This window comes from Cuculus canorus, chromosome 3 (genome assembly GCF_017976375.1).
Source record: "Cuculus canorus isolate bCucCan1 chromosome 3, bCucCan1.pri, whole genome shotgun sequence".
Classification (NCBI taxonomy): Eukaryota; Metazoa; Chordata; class Aves; order Cuculiformes; family Cuculidae; genus Cuculus; species Cuculus canorus.
In genome coordinates, this window is record NC_071403.1 from 16,873,706 (window position 1) to 16,896,196 (window position 22,491).

The 22,491-nt window shown below is 41.2% G+C and overlaps 1 protein-coding gene across 3 annotated transcripts in view; it reads right to left on the reverse strand.

Moving 5' to 3' along the window:
- Positions 1 to 22,491, reverse strand: part of FILIP1 (filamin A interacting protein 1) — a 113,771-nt gene that overhangs the window by 48,488 nt on the left and 42,792 nt on the right. For all 3 annotated transcript variants that reach the window (XM_054062224.1, XM_009564759.2, XM_054062223.1), the window contains 3 exons: positions 19,578 to 19,856; positions 2,263 to 2,436; positions 32 to 210 (listed from right to left, as the gene is read on the reverse strand). In XM_054062224.1, coding sequence (XP_053918199.1) covers positions 32 to 210; positions 2,263 to 2,436; positions 19,578 to 19,850 — 626 coding nt within the window. In that variant the 5' untranslated portion in view covers positions 19,851 to 19,856. The remainder of the gene's footprint in view (positions 1 to 31; positions 211 to 2,262; positions 2,437 to 19,577; positions 19,857 to 22,491) is intronic.

Sequence of the window (22,491 nt, forward strand, 5' to 3'; positions counted from 1 at the left end):
GATTACTCTTTGCACAATCTCAAGTACTCACCTCTCCCGCTCCTGTTCCAAGAGGTTGGTAAAGTCATCGCTTTTGTTCATGTAATCTGTGTGTTTATGTTTCTCATTTTCTAGCTCATAAACTGTGCGGCGATGGCACTTTTCTGCCAACAGGAGCTGTTCCAGCATGCGCCGATACGTCTCTCTCTGCTTTTCTTCAAGTCTGTCAAGCTGGATTGTAGGAAAAGAGAATAGACTCTTTTAAAGGTCTCCTTGCTTACTTCATTTGATTTATTAACCAACAATGTTGTATTTTGGTAAGTGTGAGTCCTGTAATTTTATGTCTTGGGCTGTACATAAAGCAGTGACTAGAAATAAGAGTAACTGTTCTGTAAAAGTAATGATCTCTTTGGATGGCATATTTGCAATAAACCTTTTCACGGTTCTCAGAGACACAAAGGACAGGACTTTCCTTAATTTTTAGGGTAACAAGTATTGTTGCAGTGCAGTATTTCCCCTGTGTTGAGGTGCCGTGCTTGCTTTCCTCATTTTACACAGGAAAAGCTGTAGCAAATGCCAGGGCAGGATACATGCCCTCATACCCTGTGAGCCTGAGTTCACACCTGTATATAGGGACTATACACTTGCAAATGGAGAGTAAAGTGGAAGCTCAAGGCTGAAATTTGAGTAATGCATTGTCAATGCACCTGTAGGACTGCTGAGGTTAAAAGTCTGAACTATTTAGATTCAGCATAGATTCAGTTTTACGTTACCAAATACAATTCATTATAAGCCTTAGGGGTTTCCCCTCAGCCTCTCTTTTTTGATAGAAATTTCTCTCTTTCTTTATTAGCAACATTTCACCTTTTTTGTTTTCTGTTTTCTTTTTTAATTAATTTAATATGCCAATTATTATTCAAATAAACACTTAAGCCAGAAAGGTGTGTCTAAAAAGTTGTCGGGGCACACTGAAGCCACCGTGGGTATTCCAGCTGCGCCTTTCACTGTTCCTTGGGAGCAGATTACAAACTCCATCCTCCTCTCTGCTAAAGCAGCATGCAGCCCTGGTGCTTCTCTGCTTGCCTCTCCTAGGCCCTCCCTGCCTTGTGGGAATCACATCTTTCTCAGCCCTGGCTATCCCAAGGAATTGCTGTTTCATAGAGTGCCTTAGCAAACTGAGGGAAATAAAGATTGCAGGGGAACCAAAGCAATTTGCTCTCCAGAAGTTGACCACGGCAGCCAAAGTAAAACAATCACTGCATTTTTTTAAAGCAACCAAGCCAGATTCAGCCTGCGAGGGCAGATCTTTTGCACTTGTGAAATTTTGTCACCATCCTATTTTAGCTCCAACATGACCCCTGTGGACCTACACATGGCAAATGTTTTACACTGAGGTCCTTGTCAAATTATCAGCTTCTTCAGACAAAAGCCCTGCTAAGCTCTTTTAATCTTGTTTGAAAGTATTTCATGCATGCTCCCAAATGTCAATGTTTGCTTTCTTTATTTACTATCATCACAAAAATATCAGAAGATGCTTCAACAAGAATACAGAGTGCGAAGATGTCCCACAGTAGACACAATTCCTCGTGACAAAAGTTCTAATAGGGGAACTGATGAAGATTTGGAAAAGCACTACAGTATATTATACTGTATGTTGTTGCATGCTCTTTTTCCACGCCATAAACTGTTATGAAACTATAAACATAAGCACTGGATGCTTATTTTGGCATTCACACTGGTACCAGACATTCCCAGGTCTATTCTATATCATTTACTGCTTAAATCTTAAAGCAAGAGATCAAATCCTGTAGGTCTTCTTTAGGGCTTGAACTGACTTTGCAGTCCAATAGCTTAAGTGATGTCAAATGATTACAGATTTCTTATCCTATAAATATGGTCAAAGTCAGTCCCTGAAGGTCTTCTTTTCCTAACTGCCCACACAATAGTGCTCTAATATGCCAAGAAAATCAAAGAGCGCTCACCAGTGTTGTAAGCAGTAAAGCTTGGAGCTTATAATTGAAAGGAATTTAAAAAACAGAAATGTAACATCCAAAGATTTCGTTCTCACTTAACAGCACTTGCCCTAAGGATCATACAAGCTCTTTATTTTTTCTATTTAAAGCCAGTGATTTTGCTTGCAATGTATTCTGTGGTTGAGTGAACAAGAAAATTCAATTTTTCTTTAATTTCTTGTCATTTATACACATGCAAAGTATGTGGAGTTTTATTGCTAGCTATGATTAAACCGCACAAACATAATAACATAAATCAAGAAATTATTACCTCTGAAATTGGTTTTTCGTAGACATCTTCCCCTATAGACTTTTCTTGGGCAAGGATGGCATCCCTGTGTAGCACTCGCAGCACATTTCCTGGAGTTGCAGACCCATAATGAGCTTCTAAAACTTCAGGTTTGGTTTTCTCTGTCTTCAGCATGTGGATCACATCCTCCCTTGCCTGTAACATTGCAAATCAGTACCATAAGCCAACCTATTAACCAACAGGGAAAACAAGGAGAATGGGCGCGTTTCATACACTGCAGACACAAAAATAAAATAAATTAGAAGAATACCAGGCTGCCAATGGAAATATAAAAACTTTAGTAGGTATCAGAGTAAACATATTCTGTGTAATCCAAATGTGGTTCTTGTATGCATTACTTATTCTATTTCTGCATGTCATTATATTTGAATGCTATGAATTTTTATGTGGGTTGCAACTACATGTAAGGAACATTATTACTTTTCATATACTTAGTTTTATTCACGTGCTGTTGCCTGACTGGGGTAAGGAGATGAGTATAACAAGTAGCACAAGTGGGCTGAACTTGTATTTCTCTGGCAGCCTCGAATCAAGTGCATCCTGTAGCCATTCCCTACCTGACTTCGTGACTAAACGTTCTCTTCAAGTAACTCTTAAAATAAAGTTTTCTAACTTTTGCTTGTTTAAACAAAACTCTATAAATGTTGCAGACCCCGGCTAACAAGCATAGCTGGCGGCAGACCTAGGGTGCAGGGCTGCTGACACTGGAACAGAGCATGGACCTGGGAGCAGTGGTGCTCCTGTGGCACAGGAGAGCATGGGCCTCAGCTCCTGCTCTTCTCCCTGGGTGGCAGCCCCCCAGTTTCAGGCAGCCCCCCAGTTTCAGGCAGAGCCTCAGCACGTCCAATAGCTCTGGGCTGAGGCTGCTCTGCAAGGCCACCTGGCCATGAAAAGAGGGCATTTTACGGCTATGCTGCAGGCAAATATTTAATCCTGAGCTCTCTTTCTGATGTTACTTGCTAATGTCCATTAAACCATCTGTAAAAAAAATGGGGCAGGGCATTTGCTTGTTCTTCAAGGCAGGTTTATAAGGCCAAGATCCAGGGAAGGACTGTAAAAGGTACAAGTTTTCCATGGGTGGGACAGAGCTCTTGGACTTCCCTGGAGAGTGTGTCTTCCACAAGCCGAAAAGTGTGTGGAGCAGAAGAGTAGAGGCACCAGTCTTTCTCTCACCTGTTCCTCCAGCACGCAACCCAAGTGAGCTTGCGAAGCAAATTAAGGGCTAAGGAAAGCTTCAAATATTTTAGGAAAAATCCCATAAAAATCCTGCTCCCTTATAAGCAATGACTGTTTAGGATTTATGAACTGACCAATGCTTCATGCTTTCCACATGGCATAATGGCACTCCATATTATCTTCAAAGTGAATCTTAAATCTTCACCCAGTACCGCAGATGCATCACAGCTCTACAAAACTACCTGCTTTTAAAATAAGCCAGGAAATAATTTCAGGAAATGTCAAAGATCCTTTAATCCCTCTTTAACTAAAATAAAGTAACACGAAAATAGAACAAACAAATAGCTTAAGGCAAAGATCATGCCACCCAGTTGTGAAATACCCCAGTTATAAACAGCCAGCTGTAGGTGCTTACTTTGTACCATATTTTGTAACCCCAAGTAAAAGCTTTGCCTGCAAGATATAAAATGCAGGCTGAAATAGTATTAATATTTTCTCAGCATAAGCGTGGAAAGGTGCGTCACTCATGGATGTCAAAACTACAAATGAATTATGTGGGCTGGTTCCAAAGAGTGCCAAAAGAGCCTGTACACCTCAGTACATCATGTCCTGAGAATACACCACGCTCAGTACAGGAGAAATATTATTTTAGGAAAGTTTTAGACAGGTTCAGGAATATATCATTTTTTACATCCCTGTAGAAAATAACAGTTATCTTAGTGTCTCCGTTCCTGTGAAGCCGATGCTTCTATATTGCAGAAAATGTCCTTAAAAAGTCTAACAGGATAGAGTGGGTGTTTGGAGGGATTTATAAATGTCACCATTTTATGACGTGTTGTCTTAGGCCTTCTTAGGAACAGAGCTCGTGAGCCATACCTGTGTCCTGCCCCAGTGAACAAATTTACTGTCACGCTGTGTGCCTCGCAGGAGGAGCCCCATGCCATAGGTGTGCTCAGAGAGAGCCCTGTGCAAAGGGAGCACAGAGAACAGGGGCACCCCCTTCCACCCCTACGCACCAAGGGTCACAACCAAGCACGATGAATCTTAGAATGATTTGCATTGGTTGAAAGGGACCTTAAAGATCATCCAGTTCCAAACCCCTTCCATGGGCAGGGAAACCTCATCTAGCTTGGCCTTGAACACCTCCAGGGATGGGGCGTCCAGAACTTCTCTGGACAACCTGTTTCAGTGTGTCACCACCCTTGTGGTAAAAAAAAATTCTTCCTAATATCTAATCTAAATCTGCCCTCTTTCAGCTTAAAACTGTTACCACTCATCCTATCACTGCACTCCCTGACAAAAAGCTCCTCCCCAGCTTTCCTGTAGGCCCTCTTTAAGTACTGGAAAGCTGTTATAAAGACACCTTGCACCCTTCTCTTCTCTAGACCGAACAAGCTCAGCTCTCTCAGCCTGCCCTTGTATGGGAGGTGCTCCAGCCCTCTCATCATCTTTGCGGCTGTCCTCTGGACTCACTCTAATAGATATATGTCCTTCCTGTGCTAAGAACTCCATAACTGAACACAGTACTCCAGGAGGTGGTCTCACTAGAGTAGAGGAGGAGAATCACCTCCCTTGACCTGCTGGTCACACTTCTGATGCAGCCCAGGACACAGTTGGCCTTCTGGGCTGCAAGCGTACGTTGCCAGCTCATGTTGAGCTTCTCATCACCTAGCACCCCCAAGTCCTTCTCTACAGGACTGCTCTCAATCCATTTTCTGGCTAGCTTATAGTTGCACTTGGGAATTCCCTGACCTATGTGCAGGAGCTTGCACTAGGCGCTTCTGAACTTCATGATATTTGCGTGAAACTTTTATTTGTTTTAGTCCCAAGCATAGGAAGCTTCAGGTCCCGCACAACACATACCTCAGAGACAAGCACACCTCGGACCCTGGGCTATTCTGAAGGGGAGGAGGATGAGTTCATTCTCTCTTATTGAAGTTATCAGGCCCTGGGCAACCTAGTTAAACATTGACAGGGCCAGGCAGAGCAAACAGAGACAATGCAGGCTCGGTGATTTAGTGCCGTGACTTAGGAGAGCAAAGAACTGGACCCCAGTCCCTGCATAATTACTTAGTACAGTAATAGGGGACAGAGGGAGGACACTGCTCTTCCCAGTGAGTGCCCCAGGCCCTGTTCAGTTGTGCACTGCCATACTTTCTTTCCAGCCTCATTAGTCTTTAATCATTGAGGATTAAAATGTAGCTACTTTAGCAGGAGGGAATGAGAGTCCTTGAAACAGGTTTAACTTGCCAGCTCAGAAAGGTTTCTGGAAGCTGCAAGTTTGAGTCCTCCAAGAGCCAGAGGCAGCCAAGCCAGGAGAACAGATGATGCTGAATGGAGGAACTGGCACCCTAAGCAGCAAAAAGGTGTCCAAGAGCTTTGAAAGAGTTTTGAAAAAAAACCCTATTGATTACTTTGTCTTTAAAAGGAAGCACTGACCCACTTAGAGGGGTGTTCAGGAGACCAGGCAGAGCTGTCAGTCCTCAAAACCCCTCACTGCCACCCAAGGGGGGGACACCCAGCTCAGGGACAGGCTGGGTGGCATCATCTCCAGGCACAGGCAGCTCCCTGCTCATGCATCCTTTCTTGGACCCCCCATGCTCTGCAAGCTCTCAGGATCTGGATCGCATTAGCGTAACAAGGGGCCTTCTGCCTTTTCTGGGCTTGGGCATTGCTCCTATCATTATCTTTTCAAGGGTATCAGCTAATTCACCAAGTACTCTGTTTCCATGGACTTACGATAACAGTTTGTGAAAAGCAAACTAACAAACAGACACTCGGGTTGCTAGGAAGCAAAAAAAGAGGCCTTGTGCTAATAATAAACTGGAGAGAAATTTGCTTTTATTTGGTCAGCAACAAGCCCCCACATAGGAAGACTCTGAAGTGCAGCTATCACAGGTCAGAGAGGGCCCAAGGCAATATCCTAACCTCCTGTCAACCTCGGGATTTCCGAACTCCAAACGATCTCCCTGAAACTCCTCAGAATTAATGTAGAGGGAAGGAGCTGAAACAGCAGGCCTGTGTAACTCGTGATTTCATGTTTCCTCTAAGCGACTGATTTTCCACTGAAACAGTTACAACAGAGATAAGGTGAAAGTGTTTTCTTTCAGTGTATGGTGAACAACTATCATTAAACCACAGGATACAGACCATACTCAGAAAACAAGTCAGAAAAATCCTGTAGAGCGACACTTTCACTACTTAAACATATGTACCTAGAAAGAGGTACAAGAGGCTCAAAGTGGGGGGATTGTAGCTAAGAAGAGGGAACCATACTGCCAACCTGTTTCTGCTGAGGGACATCTACTGTAGGTGCCTCCTTTGTCTCAAAGCACGATGCTGTTCAGCATAAATCATAAGCTAGGAGACGAACACAAGGAAGAGGTTTCAAATTGGAAGTAAAATTGTGTGTGAATCCCAGAGGACAGTTGACAGCTGTTTTGGTAGAAGGAACATGGTGGTTGGCACAGAAAAGCCATCTCTGGAGTCTTTTTTGTTTTGTTTTGTTGGTACTTTGATGAAAGAGAACATTCAGGCATGAGGCAACCAGATATTGCAACAGATTGTAACACAATTAAACTTATTTGCCTAAGTCCAGAAGACTGCAGTTAGTCAGAGAAGCTCTTTAAAGTCAAGATACAAAATACATACATTTGCCTTCATTGCTTTTTCATAACTTGAATTGTCCTACAGAAAACTCCAAGTTATCTTTCTCCCTATACTGTTCAGATTGTGAGTTCTTGAAAATAAACAGGCTTTTCTGTTAATAAAGTGCCCCCAAGTACCTGATTCTCTAAACAGTAGTGGCTACGAAGACAGATTAATGAAAAGGCCACTTTCACCTCTTAATAATACTCTCAAGGCAAGAAACACAGAAGGCCACATATGTTGAGAGGTGGTTTTCTAGTCATTTTCTCCAGGAGCAAAGCTTGCTTAGAGGCTCCATGTCCATCAAACTCTTACAATCATAGAACAGCCCAGGTTGGAAAAGACCTCAAAAGATCATCTGGTCCAACCTTTTGTCAGAAAGGAAGCCTAGATGAAATCATTTAGCACCATGTCCAATCTCATCTTGAAAACATCCAGTGATGGGGACTCTACCACACCCCTGGGGAGGTTGTTCCAGTCAGTGATTGGTTGTTCTAATTGTGAAAACATTCTTTCATGTGTCAAGATGAAACCTCTTCCAGTGCAACTTGCACCCATTGCCCCTTATCTTCTCCATGTGGCCTCTTGTGAAGGGAGAGCTTCTGTCTTCTTTATAGACACCCTTTAAGGACTGGAATACTGTGATGAGGTCCCCCACAAGATTTCTCTTCTCCAGGGAGAAAAGACCTAACTCCTTCAGTCTTTGCTCACAGGGCCAGTTCTGCAGCCCTTTGATCCTCTCCATGGCCCTCCTTTAGGCTTTCTCCAGTCTGTTTGCATCTTCATTGAATTGTGGGGACCAGAACTGGACACAATACTCAGTTAACTCCTTTGGGTGTCCTTGCCGATAGAGGAACTGCAAAGCTGAACTGTATTTAAGCCTCATTTTATACTTACGGGAGCTGCCAAAATCTAAACACTGGTGACCTTAGACCTTGAGTATATCCTTGGAGGGGCTGAAGTGCCACAGAACACTGCTGTCCCACACAGCTTCGCTTCTGTACTGCCTGGTGAATAGTGCACCTAAGATGTGGAGTCTGTGTTTCTACCTGGGAAATACAAATTCCCCAAGGCCGTGCTTCCCTCCCCTCAGGGCTGCATGCTACCCACCCAGCTGGAAGGCTGACATGAGGCCACTCTTTTCAGGGTTACCCTTAAATACTTCTTTTTATTTTTTTTTCAGAATAAAAGAGAAGACCTTTCTTTTTCTCGCTAGCTTCAGCAGAGCAGGGATCTGAGTTCCAAACCTTGCTTTACTACGTGCCTAGTAAAAAATTTAAATGATATAGAAAAGATGCAAAGAGGTGCCTGTATAAAACTGAAACCATTTAGGAAACAATAGCATGACTCTGCTGCTTGTAAAAGGAGACCGGCAGCCTAGCAACCAAATTCTTGTTCAATGGAAAGACCGTTACACAAGCCCGACGTTCGGACGTGCTTCCTCCTCGTGTCCTGCCCTGCCGATTTACTACAGCCCTCTCTCCCCATTCCCACAGTCTTTGGCCTCTCCCGTGAGACTGTTAACAAAACTCAACACCCAGAAAATGGGGAATTTTTGCCACAGCCCATTTGTCACCTGGGAAATGGGGCTGAGCTGATCAAACTTGTTCTATCTAAAGCATCTAGTAAATTGGAAAAAAATTTCAGTTTTATTCAAGGTAGGCTGAATGGAGTCAAAGTAATCACTGTCAGCTGAGAGTAAAACCCAACTAACCATCCTTTGCCAATACATCTCCCAAACTCTTCTCCTGAATTTTGTTTGTAAGTAGCCTTCCTGCAGATTCACAGAATGCCTCTGTCAAAATGAGTTACCAGGAACAATTTCCTTCATAGCTCCATGTCTGGAGCCATTTCAAATACATCTAATTACTTCAGAGAATTCTAAATATTTCAATAACTTGATGAAAATCCTCTCAGTTGAAAGGAGTTTTGAAAATTTGGGAGCTGGATTATTATTTACAGGGAATACACTTCTGCAATATTTGGACGATCTGGTATTTCCGGCTTTTGACTATTTCTTTTCTGGTTATCATGACACTTTGTTATGCCTTCACAAATGAAAGCGCAAGTAATAGAGGTTTAAAGTTTATGAAATTATAATTTTCTTCCCAGTGGTCAGTGGCAAGAAACGTGGAGACCAGTGTTTTGTGGCATTCCTCAGGGGTCAATATTGTGCTGTTTAACAGATTCTTTGTCAGTGCCATGGACAGTGGGATTGAGGGCACCCTCAGCAAGTCTGCCAATGACACCAAGCTGTGTGGTGTAGTGGACACACTGGAGGGAAGGGATGCCATCCAGAGGAACCTTGACAGACTTGAGAGGTGGGTTTGTGTGACCCTCATGAAGTTCAACAAGGCCAAGTGCAAGGTCCTGCACATGGGTCAGGGAATTCCCAAGTGCAATTATAGGCTAGGCAGGGAATGGATTGAGAGCAGCCCTGAGGAGAAGGACTTGGTATTTTAGTTGATGGGAAGCTCAACATGACCAGGTAATTTGCACTTGCAGCCCAGAAAGCCAACCATATCCTGGGCTGCATCAAAAGAAGTATGGACGGCAGGTTGAGTGAGGTGATTCTCCCTCTCTACTCTGCTCTCATGAGACCTCACCTGGAGTACTGTGTTCAGCTCTGGGGCCCCCAGCATAAGAAAGACATGAATCTATTGGAGCGAGTCCAGAGGAGGGCCATGAAGGTCACTGTAGGGCTGGAGCACCTCCCCTATGAGGACAGGCTTGGAGAGTTGGGGTTGTTCAGCATAGAGAAGAGAAGGCTCCAGGAAGATGCAATTGCAGCCTTCTAGTACATAAAGGGGTAAAGAAAGCTCAAGAGCAACTTCTTACTGGGGTATGTATTGACAGAATAATGGGTAATGGCTTTAAACTGAAAGAAGGTAGATTTAGATTAAAGAAGTTCTTCACCATGAGGCACTTGAACAGATTGCCAAACAATATTGTGGATGCCTCATCCCTGAAAGTGTTCAACACCAGGCTGGATGGGGCTTTGAGCAATTTGAACAGGTGCAAGGTGTCTCTGCCCGTGGCAGGGCGGTTATATCTAGATGATCTTTAAGGTCCTTTCCAACCCAAACCATTCTATGATTCTAAATAATTGTCATTATTTATAAATACACAGTCAGTAACGTTTACGTCTACTTGTAGTGTTGTTACTTGCATTTCACACAGTACAAGTTATTTATAGCGCAACAGCTGCTCTGTACTGCATCAGAATCTGCAGAAGGTCACAGGTTCTCCACGTAATTTTGTGGTCTTAGGCCAATTTCCTAAATTCCAGTAGACTTTATAAATGTTTCACTTAGAACTAACAAACATCACAAGCAAGGTATCCTGAGGAAGATCAGGAAGATGTTCTCACATTGTTTTCTGTGCTATTCAGGACAAGCTCATGCCGTGTCGCTGCTGGGGAATAGTCTTGGCTCTGAAAATTCCCATCAGAGACTTTAGAGAGTGAGTACCGTGTGTTCATTTAGTTTAGATTAATGAATAAAGCATCTTCAGGCAGCTGTACCTGAAAAATTGTACCTGCAAAATTTTCTTGACACCAATCCATGTTTGAACTCAGTAACTTCCTTTCTTTTCTTACACCAGAAGGACATTCAAATAATTAAAAGGGAAGGGCACTTTCTTCATTTTGTGTCTGACAAATTAATAAAGTAATAAAAATGACCCCTGCCTACTGGAATGACACTTTCGTTAAAGGTCTGATTCCTCAAACTGTCCCCATTTGTCTTCCAGGTCAGATGTACTTAGTGTACAAAGCATGCTTCGAAGTTGGGAAGTTAGATTCTGTATTGTATATTGCATTGTACGAAGCTCTGTTTACTAAAATCTCAAGAAATATTCTTTTCTCCTATACTACGTATCTGAAGCAGCCTTTTTTATATCAGTCACTCAATGATTCATGCGAAATGATGCCTAAAGACATGTATACAGAATTTTTCTTGCCCAGCAGCAAAGTTTTTCTCTTGCCTTTCATCTTAGCTTAATTTCCTAATACTTGAAATTGTGTATTTCACTTGCACAAATTTATTTTATCATTTCTGGGCTTGGGTCTATCTGTGTGATTTACTTTGGAGATGTTTTCAGTGATGAAAAGTGACCATCGTTTACTGAAATATATCAGGAAATCCAACTTATCCCTCATGATTTTGGGGATATGAAACAGAATTTTCCTGCCTTCTCCACACTACGCAGAACTTTCTGGCCCTGTACAAAGCCTTTGGAGCTATACAGTGTATTTCATTTTTGTTGCATATTATCTTACGGTCATAACACAGAAAGTCCTAAAATCAATACTGGAGGAGAGGCACATGATAGACCAGCTCATCCACTGCACAAACCCTCTGAAGTGGCTCCAGAAGAATTACATCAGAGATTAATTTGACCTCTTATGTTTGAAAAAGTTCATGCTAAAGATTGCAGAGCTGAGGAGAAGCAGCACTGAGCAATGTATTACTTCTTACAGCAAGCTTTGAAAGAGATCAAATGAGCTCTAGAAGACATCTGTCTGTTATTTCCTGCCCACACAGCTTTGTTCTGCTTTATTGCCAGAGAGCTCCATGGATGATGTCACTTTTTTTCTGAAGAAAACAGGCCACCAGAGCCTTTCACTGACATAATTAATTATCTGTAGTCTGGGCCACAGCCAGAAAATTCCCATGGCAAGGCCCTGAGAAGCATTAACTCCACACTGCTTGATGTTTTCTGAATTATTAGGGTCTGGGATATCCTGTCTTCTCTTTTCACACTGAAAGAGTGCTTTGCTCAATATTATCGAACCATGGGGCAGTTACTGCAGCATATAGAATTACAGTGTCATGATCCAGTCAGCACAGAGAGACCAGTGCAAGGGGTCACTGTCAGTTATGCACAAGAATCTGTGCGTTGGGATATGTTTTACATGCTTCAGCAATGCATAAATAGCTAAACCCACTGTTTGGGGTTTGCTGTCTAGTCGTAGAGTTTACGCCTCAGCCAGCATTAACCCTATTTTGCACGTGATCTAAAACACAGCAGCAAGCAGAGACTACAGATAAATCCAGCCAAGCAGCAGGGAGAGGGAGGAATATCTGTTAAAACACCTTTTTGGACACCTGAGCAGGCATATGAATGACAGTATTTGCAGTTCAGGGCTGGTATGTGGCTGCACAATGCAGTGTGCATCTTAATAAATGAGGTAATTAACAAAGCAACTTTAGGTCTTCTCTCTGACTCACAATAGGCACCACAATGCTTACAAAACCAGAGGAGACCTTGGTTCAGGTACTCCAAATCAGACATGAAAATCCAAATGACTGAGTCCCTGTTCTGGTTTATTCATGCTAAGGCAATGGTCTGCAGCTTTTCTTATCCCAGGTGAATGGCCAATCACAAGCTATTATAGCAGTACAGAAAGTCATTAAAATTGCAGTACATCCTCTGCACATAGAGGTGTTTTTATATTGCTGGAGTTATGTAGTAAGTTGCTGTGTCCCTTTTGTAACCACAACTTATTTTGTGATCAGTTAGCACCTCTTAAAGAAGAAAAAAAAATATGATTAATGAAAGACTAATAACAGAAAAAGCGTTTGTTTTCCTCTTTCTTGTGTTATCATATGCCCCTCAATCTTATGCTAACCAGTTTGTATCAAGAATCAAGAGATTCATGTTCTGCTCATGGACCTCTTTCTTGTGCTTCACATAAAATTAACTGCACCATGCTGCGATTTCCATTCATAAAGGAAATAATACTTCCCAGGAAGGCTGTGAGATTTAATTCATAAGCATATTCATACAGAAGATTGAGGTACCAACACTATAAATACTATGAAAAGTATGACACTGACACCAATATTATTGTTCTGTTCATTATTCTCCATTCATTATATACTTTTATTTCCTCCATGTTTGTATACTTCTATACTATCACGCATACCTATACTATCGTATGTGTTGAAATCCATTGGTAGCTAAAAAGTATCTTCATTAGACATGTAACTCAAGTTGTCTAAATTGCTCTTTGAAAGTGCTTCATTGACTGTGTAAGGAACTGAAGGATCTGAAAGTGGGTGCTCTGACTTGAACTTCAGGGAGGCACTTGAAGCTGCTGGTGTAAGTACCCCTTCTCCAAGGGGAACAAAGTTACCCAGTTATTTTTTTCCACATCTAGCTGCTTTCTAGCAGGAATGAACACATTTGGAGTGGGACAGAGTGAGAGACAAGCTGGTGCCAGTGGAGCCATAGTCGTCAGGATGATGAAGTTCAGAGGAAAAGCTTCTGCCTCCTCTGCAGAGACACAAGCATGACTCAGAGTGGGATCTCAACAGCCATAAGTGTGTATACATGTGTAATAAACTGTATACATAACTTTCTCTTGTTCAAGCATTTGGTTGGCTCCATCAAGCTGTTTTTCCAGTGCTCTGTGCTACACAGTGCATTCAAGTTACTGATGACTGATGAATGGGCGAGAACAGTAGGACTGCATTAGAGCAAGCACTCACCACCGTAGCCAATTATTTGAATAGAGGAGCTGTCAGAGGAAACAAGGGAAGTGGTGCAAACTCTTATGAAATAACTTAGAGAGGGCGGACAATTAAAGGCACAGAGCAAGAGTTCCCGGCCATGCCTACTACAGCCTCACAGCCTCCTCCTGTCTCCGAAATCCCCCTGTTCCTCCCCAGTGTCTGCCCTTCCACTGACCCTCCCCAAGCCCCACTTAGATATACTCTCCCCTCTGTCCATCTTCCCACTGCATTCCCAGGAATGACTCTGAAGCCCTTCAAAGTGCCTTTTTGCCTGAACGGCTGAGACTGCTTTAGCCAATACTGGGGAAACAGGTTTTCATTATGAAGCTGACTGTATCAATACTTCTGATTCTGACTTGTTTAAACTTGAAGGTGACAAATGCCTGGAAGTTACCATAGAACTGTACTTGGATTTGTCATTTCCACTCATTTTGCTGGCACAGGAGAATTGAATCTAATTGGTTTGCAAAGAACAACAATCATTTCCAGGATAAGAAAGACTTCACTCGCCAAATCCAAACCATTCCTGTTTTAGGAAAGTACTTCCCTTCATAATGTCTCAGCAGTGCATCATTTTGGGCGCTTCATGTGCACAGCCCTCAGAACCAAGTCACTGAGCTCATTTTATTTTTATATCATACAGAATTCTACACCGAAGCCAGCAGTTTCATAAAGATGTGGCAAGACACAGGATGTTCAGTCGGGCCAGCAGTTTTCTGTGTGAAAATCTTAAATTTCTCTCATTTTAGTCAACCAATAGGTGGAGCCTTTAACCCTAGGAACAAGACAGTTTCTCAAATAGCCGCGTTCGTACAATTATTATATAAAGACTTATATTAGCTTTTATTAAAGCTCATTTTGGATGGGAAATAAGCCATTTTGCTCTCAAGAGCTTATCTGATCCTTAGCTGGAGAAAAGGAGACACAAACTTAATAAATACACAACTGGGACAGCAAAGTTAATAAAAACAGACTCAGCTACAACTGCAATGTTAAATTAACAACTGGTGACTCAGAGTACTGGACAGTATTATGACACATAAGACATATGCTCATTGCAAGCTCTCCCAAGAATCCCAGATATTTTAAAACCAGAGAGTCCATGCTTCTAGCATTTATTGCAAAACGGTTGGCCACGTCCTTTCCCACAGAGTGAGCCTTCTCTTTAGAAAATGAGAAAGTATACAAGCTTTCTCACTAGTGTTGAACTGAGTATACGAAATAAATGAAACAAAATAAAAAGGAATTAAATAAATTACATCAGCTGATTAAAATTATTTGAGACAGATTGCAAAGAAGGATTAGTTAAAAACACTGATCCCAATAGGAATAAGGTCAAAACTTAAAAGTGGATTGAGGGCAGTCCTTACTGTTCTGTTTTGGACAGAAGACCCAAGAATTTTTGTAAAAAAACCCAAACAAAACAGCTGCTCATACTCTTCCTTCCACTCTAAACAGGATATTGAATGGATTAAGGACACCCGTCATTTATTCCTATCTTTTCTGACCCTCGAAGCTTAAATAACTTGATAGATGTCACTCTGTAAACTACAGTTCAGGCATTAACAGAGATGGTTGTTAAAATATCTCTGTGAAAGAGGTTTTCAGCCTACAGCTGTCCAGTGATAGTGACATTTTATTGAGGATAATCCCTCTGAAAAACAGATAATTTTAAAGAAATTGTATTGCCAAATAGATGGCTGTCATCGCTATGGTTGATAGTAACTCTGCCCTTGATTTCACTTGGTTAGCACAATTTAACTGTATTTCAGTATGCTGTCTTATCTTTTTCCTTTCTATCATAGAACGGTAGGGTTTTATTTTAAAATTCACAGTTTGTGGGACTTGCTAGACAAGTCCTGCTTACCTCCCATTGTACCTCCTGTGCTTTGTGCAGCAATGATTGCAAGCTCCAGAAAAAACATACTATTCCGGACAAAATTAAACTCTGGTTATAAATTATTCAATGAAAATAGAAGAGAACATTTGTGGTCTGAAGTCTGTCCTAACTTAACTTTTTGTCCTGCAAAAGCCTGCTTCACCAGGAAAACAAAACCAAACAAACAAGGGGTCAGTCAGAGAGAAACTTTTTTTTTTGATGCATTTTACTGATATTCTTATGCCAGACATTTTCAGGGATTTTTTTTTTTTGGCTCTTATTTTGCTACAGTGTGGATACCATTTCTGTCTTCATTGTCTTGCCTTCTCTGTGTTCCTCTTCCATGTCTCCAGCTTGGCTCCATTTATCACTGTTGTATTCTCCTTTCCTTATGCTCTTTTTCTTCTGCTGCCCAACCTCTTCTCTCTCATTCCATTCTCCTTAAATCACCTCTCCTTAATCACATTAACCCTATCTTCTTTTTCACTCTGTAGCTCTGTACATGACAAGATTTTCCTCTGGGCAATTTGAGTTTCATTTGTGTTATATGCTCAGAAACTCCTAAACTATTTCAATACAAATAACAAGAATTCACAGTTGTTTATGAATTAACAAACATTAACATTAACACTTATGCCAAACTACTCTACAAGCACTTTTCTATCGCTTTAGCTATTCTTTCCACTCTGGTTCCTCTTCAGCTTCTCAGGTTGTGTGATATTGCTAATGACCATTTGAAAACTCTTTCTCTTCATTCTGTTATGCACTCTTTCCTCTGGTGCCAAGGCATCTTGTTTCAACGTTCTCTTCTGACTTTAATATTGCCTGAAAGAAACATATCTGGTGTCCGCCCACCTGTCTATCCCATATTCCTTGCTTGAGCTTTCAGGCAGCTCAATATTTAATAATATTAATGTAAGAGTAACAAGAAAGGCACTGAAGAAAAAAATATAGGTGTGTATATGGTGTTTTTAACTAAGCAATACCTAGGTGGCTCCGACAATGTTGATTCAACATCTCAGGAAAGTCAAATTCAAAACAAAAGCAGTTTCAAGCCTTACATGAAAGTTTACATATTGCAGCAGGAGGAAAAAGACAGAGAGAAAAACATCACTACAGCTACAGAGTCAAACTCTCTTGCTTATACCATTCAGACTGACAAGTGATAGGAAGGCCAAGTAAATCCTTTTTAGCAGAGAAATGGAATATTAAATCCAATGTATAAGGCACCAGTGAGCTCTCTCCTACTGCACTACATACAGGTCCCGCTGCAGACGTTAAGATGAACCCAGGGTGCACCTGGCACTGAGCAAGGGGTGATGTGGAAAGTCTATTTTGCTAGGATGTGGCACAGCTAGTACAGCAAAGCAAGAGCTCAGAGAGCATATCTACACTGGTGTCTACAAAAACATCAGGCCTTGAACAGTAGGGAGAGAGGTGGGCTTTTCAAGGTATTATGAGTGTATAACAAAATTTCATAAAGATTTCACTAGGCACAACTACAATTGTACTAGAAATTAAATAAATTGCTGAATGTTAAAGCTTTTCAGTTCTGGAACTATTTTCTAATAGGAGTAGTAAAGGTATGCAACCCACCTTGTCTTAAAGCACAGCTTGATAAATTCATGACAAAGGTTAAATGAAAGCTTGCCTAAAGAATACCAGAGCTCATTATCACTTAAAAAAAAGAAGACATAAACATCACTGCTAGGGCATGTCTTCATGGTTTACAGGCATGTTCACCTTCCAAATGAAGAGCTACAATGTCAAGACCCAAAGTAAAGACTCAAAATTGATACTGACAGCAACATGGCATGGGTCTACGTTTGCTATGTTTGTAAATTATGTGAATAGTGAACTAAGCACATGAAGCATATGTATATACTACAGCTTACCCTGCTAATCACATGTTTGTCATGACCAGAGTACTTCCCATGGCTGAGCTCACTGTTTGGGGTTTACAAGGCAGTGTCACCCTGCTTTGTGTTTGGCAGTGCAGGAATAAGATCCTCCTGCTCATGGCTGCTGAGTAAACAGTCATGATATTTTATCCCACTTTGTTCTCCAAAAAATATTGGATCTCCCTACAGGTACAGCCTGCGGTTATTCTCAAACAAAATCTTCTTACATATGCCTATGTAATATTTGCTTTGAAACTGTTGAAATGGCTTCAAAACCCACAGTCTGATTTGTCAGTCCAACAAAACACCAGTCAGCTACCAGAGATGTCCAAATAAATCTGAAAATGAAAAGCCACAAAATGACTCAGTGCATTAGGTCACTGTGACAGCCAGGAGGTAATACCAGAGTATTTACTTTGGCCAGAGTCTTCCTTGGCTCATCTTCATTTGTAGTGTCAAAGCCAGGCTCTCATCTCAAGCCAAAGCACTGTAGCTTGCCCACTTCAGTAATGGTTCAGCACAGATAACAGGTAAAGAACTTACTCAAATAGTGTTTTTTTTTAATTAAATTAAAAGCTCCTATGTATAAAAAAGTATAATGACTCTCTTCCCTGACGGGCAGCGGATAGCAGAACAGACACACTCTACAGCTACCAACATAGTTGTCTTCACAATCCTCTCATAATGCTGAGAAGCTTTAGCAGTACTTAAATATCTCTGTAGGTCTGCATGTATGAATATCCCAAAAAGCATTGTCCAAGGCAATGGGAGTATCATCTTGGTGAGGATTTTCAGCCCCTATTATAGTGCAGATGTCTCCACTATCCCCATAGGGATAAGGAGAACATGGGCAGTCTTTTAAACATTGTGTAACTCTCTGTGAAGAAAAAGGCTGTGGTGAAGAGCCGCATTTCCTTATACTTAACTGGAAAATTACTCAGAGATAAGAATAAAGGCATTTATTGACACCCAGGAAACATTAGTGACTTTCCTTCTCGTCTCCCATTTTTAGACCACAAAGGTGACTTCACACTAAATCATTCCGATCAGCACGAGCATGATACATTTCTAACGAGGTTTGGCTCTGTTCACCACTGAAGCTGCATGCTGGCTCTGTCTTTCAGGAAATGACATATACAAGTTTTCGCATAAAGTAAAAAATGAAGGACTATAAATACGGATACTGATCTGTAATGATAGAAGTTTTTTCTTTTGCAAAATTGCATTCCATTTCTTGCTTATTTCCCCAGTTTTTCCAGTTGGCAGGTTTTTTCTGCTTGTCCATGGATTCAGTGAAAAATATCATTGAAGTGCAAACAAAACAATGTATAATTTTGGCAAGCAGAGAAGGGGATAAGTTTTGAAAAGTCAGAAGTCTTCATCTGAGTTTTGTAAAATACCATGTTTCAGCTCTTTAATTTAAAATTGCTTTTTCTCTAAAGGCTGAGACTCCTGAGAGCTCAGTGATTTATTAGGAACTAAGAGAATTCTCAAAACCGGTTAGAAATTTGGGGGATGTGAGATAAGCACAAATTCAGGCTGTCTGTCATCAAGGACTTACTACTGGGCTGAATAAACATGCAGATCAGGACAACTGAGAAAACTTTCAAGTGAGCACCACTCCAAGAAACAAAACTAATGGGCCTTTGCAAGGCAGGGAATGTGCAGAGTGCTGGAGGCCAGGCGGGACACGCAGAGCTTTGCCTGAGCTCTGAGCAACATCTGAATATGCAGGAGGTCCAGGGGCCATCTTAAGTCCTTTCTTCAGGATTACTGACTTGCAGATTTTTCCCTTGAATACTTGTATTAAAGATTATAATTACACTCACTATGTTTTCTTGCCTTTTTCTGACCTGGTTCCCTTGTGGTTGTTTTCTGCCTGTTTTTAAGTGTTCAAGACCTTCATATCCTCCTTTCTTTGCCAGTTGTGACAGATGCTTATCATTTCTTTTGCCTCGGTACATGCAGATAGAGATGATAAATAAAGCAATACTTAAAACTATGATTATACAGTTAAACAGCAGCTACTGGTGTTCTCTCCTTATGGTCCTTTGCATTACATTTATGTGTCACTCTCAGTTGAGCCCTGTGCATCTTGAACAACCTAAAAATAAATAAACATAGAAAATATAGTAAAAAATATGCTTAATTTACCTGCAGTTCTCCTTCCATTATACTGAGGAGCTTTATCAAGTCCTCTTTAGAAAATTCTATGGACTTTTTGTTCTTTCGTTCAGTAGGTCCAGGTGATTTTGAGTGCCGTTTGACAGTTGCTGAAACCATGATCTCATCTTCCTTCCGATGAGGTTTGTTCTTTTTCTTGGCTTCCTCCTGAAGTTTTTCATTCTCCGCATGGCTGATGACAGGCTTGGAACTGGAGAAGTGCCCATTAGACGAGCTTTCTCCACCTTGGTTTCGGGATCTCATGGCTACCTAGAAGGAAACATAAAGATGCATTTATAAACAAAATTACTTACAAAAAGCCACAGTGGAAATACTGCCTTTTGAAAGAACAACAGTCTTCTAAAAACTGAAAAATACTGTCCTGCTAATGAGACGGCAGTAGAAAGCTCAACCATTTCAACAACTCTGTGTGTGGCCCACAGTGAATCCAGGACATCAATTATAAATTTAACAGAGTCCTAAAGCAAGGGTAACTATATTTTCAGCATGCTGAGCTGCTGATATGAGTTGAAATGTAAGGAAATTAGAAGTAATGCAGGAAAATTATGAAGAACATTTCCCAATATTCCTTTTCCTTCAATCAACAGTTTGATTGTTTACAATTCATCACTGCTAAACAAAGCCGGTTGTTAAGTTGTTAAGCAGGTTGTTAAGATCTTACTTTAACATGAGGTTTACTTGAGAGACAAGAACGCAATTACATTTTAGAAAAGCATATTCCTTGCTTATAAATTTTCCATAAGTGTAGTGACAATGCATAACTTCCCTGAGAGAAGCAATGGTTTTATTCCAGTTAGCCAAGAGGAAATGGAGAATGCAGACTAAAACAAATGATAAACTCCACTTTAAGTTAAATACTGCATGAGATTATTAGACCAATAGTGCCATAAAGGAAAGTTGAGAAGAAGTTTGAAAAAAAGAGCACAGAGGGCATGAAACCACTAAGAGGTAAACGAGCAAGATCAGTGCAGTCCTACTAGAAGAAATGGGGCTTCTCCAGAATGTCAGGTTGTGGTTATTTGATGCTCACATCTCTGCCCTCTTAAGCACCTACACTGCATTCTTGGGCTATGTCTATGCTAGGAAATTAAATAGTGACAGCAAATGTTCCTGAGCACTGCCACTTGATCCGCTGTATTGCTGAATTTTTACTACACTCTTTGGCATGTTTCTGGTCCAGGCAAACTACCAGTCTCCCAGCCAGTTCTAAGGCACAATTCAGGAACTAACCTGGGCCAGGTCCAGATGCAGCCACCCTGTTCTGGAAGAGAGTTTAGTAGCACAAGCGTGACTGGATTGTGTTATTTGATTGCAGGGAGCCCTGGGACTGTTAAGTTTACAAGTAACATAGCCTTGGTATCACACAAAGCATACTTGTGAAAAATAATCCTTCCTGTATATTATCCTCATCAAACAACAGTCTTCTCTGTTCCTCTTTGCTGAATGCCATTCAGCAATATCAGATGAAACCATTTGCCCTTCTCTTCAAATCTTTTCACAATTCTTTTGCCTACCCATTTCTCTTCTTTTTTCCCCCTTGACCCTGCAAATCGGCATGGGGTTCTGTTAGCCCTTAAAAATCTCATTTCCTCTGTAAGGTCTTGTCGTATGCCACTGACTAGCAATGGCACAGAAGGCAGGATGGGTTCATCAGTGTGTATTTCATCATAGATGTGCATAGGATACTCAGACATGTTTATATATGGGCCCATGTTGCTGTCCCTGTCACCTTATGTCACCTGATGTCCAATGTTATGTTGAAGTAGGTATTCTGGTTTGGGCTAAATCACCACGAGTTCTCTAAATCTTTTTGGAGTAACTTCAGCCTCTGAAAGTTGCCAACGTGGTTTTTCAGACAGTGGCTGCCTCTAGAAGGGTTAAGCCAGATATTTATGACAAATGTAATGGGACATAGGTATGTAGAGAGGCCACTGCTCATACTTATTCCTATGTATATCAAAGCCAAGCAGGAGTAGGTGGAAGGGGGTTGCACCTGCGGAGAGGTGTGGACATGACAGGTGACCCAAACTTGACCAACAAAGTATTCCATGCCATACACATCATACTCCGTATAAAGCTTAAGGATCAAGAGGGTCAAGCTCTCTCCTTTGATGGTCAACATTCAGGGAGGACCTTGTCTGTCAGTTTGCCCCCAAAAGCATCTGTGTGTCCCAGAATGCAGTTCCTGGATGCAGTTCCTGAGTCCAGCTCCTACCTTCAACTGAATTCAGTCCAGGACTTCGCCTGCACCACCCCTGCAGAGTCAATGGTGACTGTATGGTTATCAGGGAATTTTGAATTGGTTTTGTATACTTCTACATATTTTATTACTTTCTTATTATTATTTTTCTAAACATTGTTTCATTAAAGTTGTTTTAGTTTTAGTTTCCAACTCGCAAGTGCCCTTTCTCTCATTTCCCTTTCCCTGTTCCTCTGTAGGAGGAATTGGAATAAAGCTGCCCAGTTTATTTACTGACCTGGCCATGGGTGGAGGGTGTGGTGCTAAAGAGGGGCTTTAGGTCTTTGCAATTATTTTCAGTGTTTGAATGTAGAAGAGTTTGTTATTTGTAATTAAGGTATTTGTCATACAATATACAAAGGCAATGGTGAATTTAGGCTTGGTTAAGGGCCAAACTCAGGTATAAAAGGTAAGTCGGTCTCCTAAAAATTAGATATTCTTTATCCTGCTTGAAATTGCTTGCATAACAGAAAAGGGAAACCATCAGGAACTTATGCTGCCTTACACTAACTTACTTTTGTATTTGGTCATATTTTCTGGTTCCTTAATCTTTTACTTAAATACAGTTTGCCCAAGATAGTCTAAGAATACTAGAAAGCAAGATCTGCACAGAGAAATATCTTGCTTTAGATCAACTACAATTTG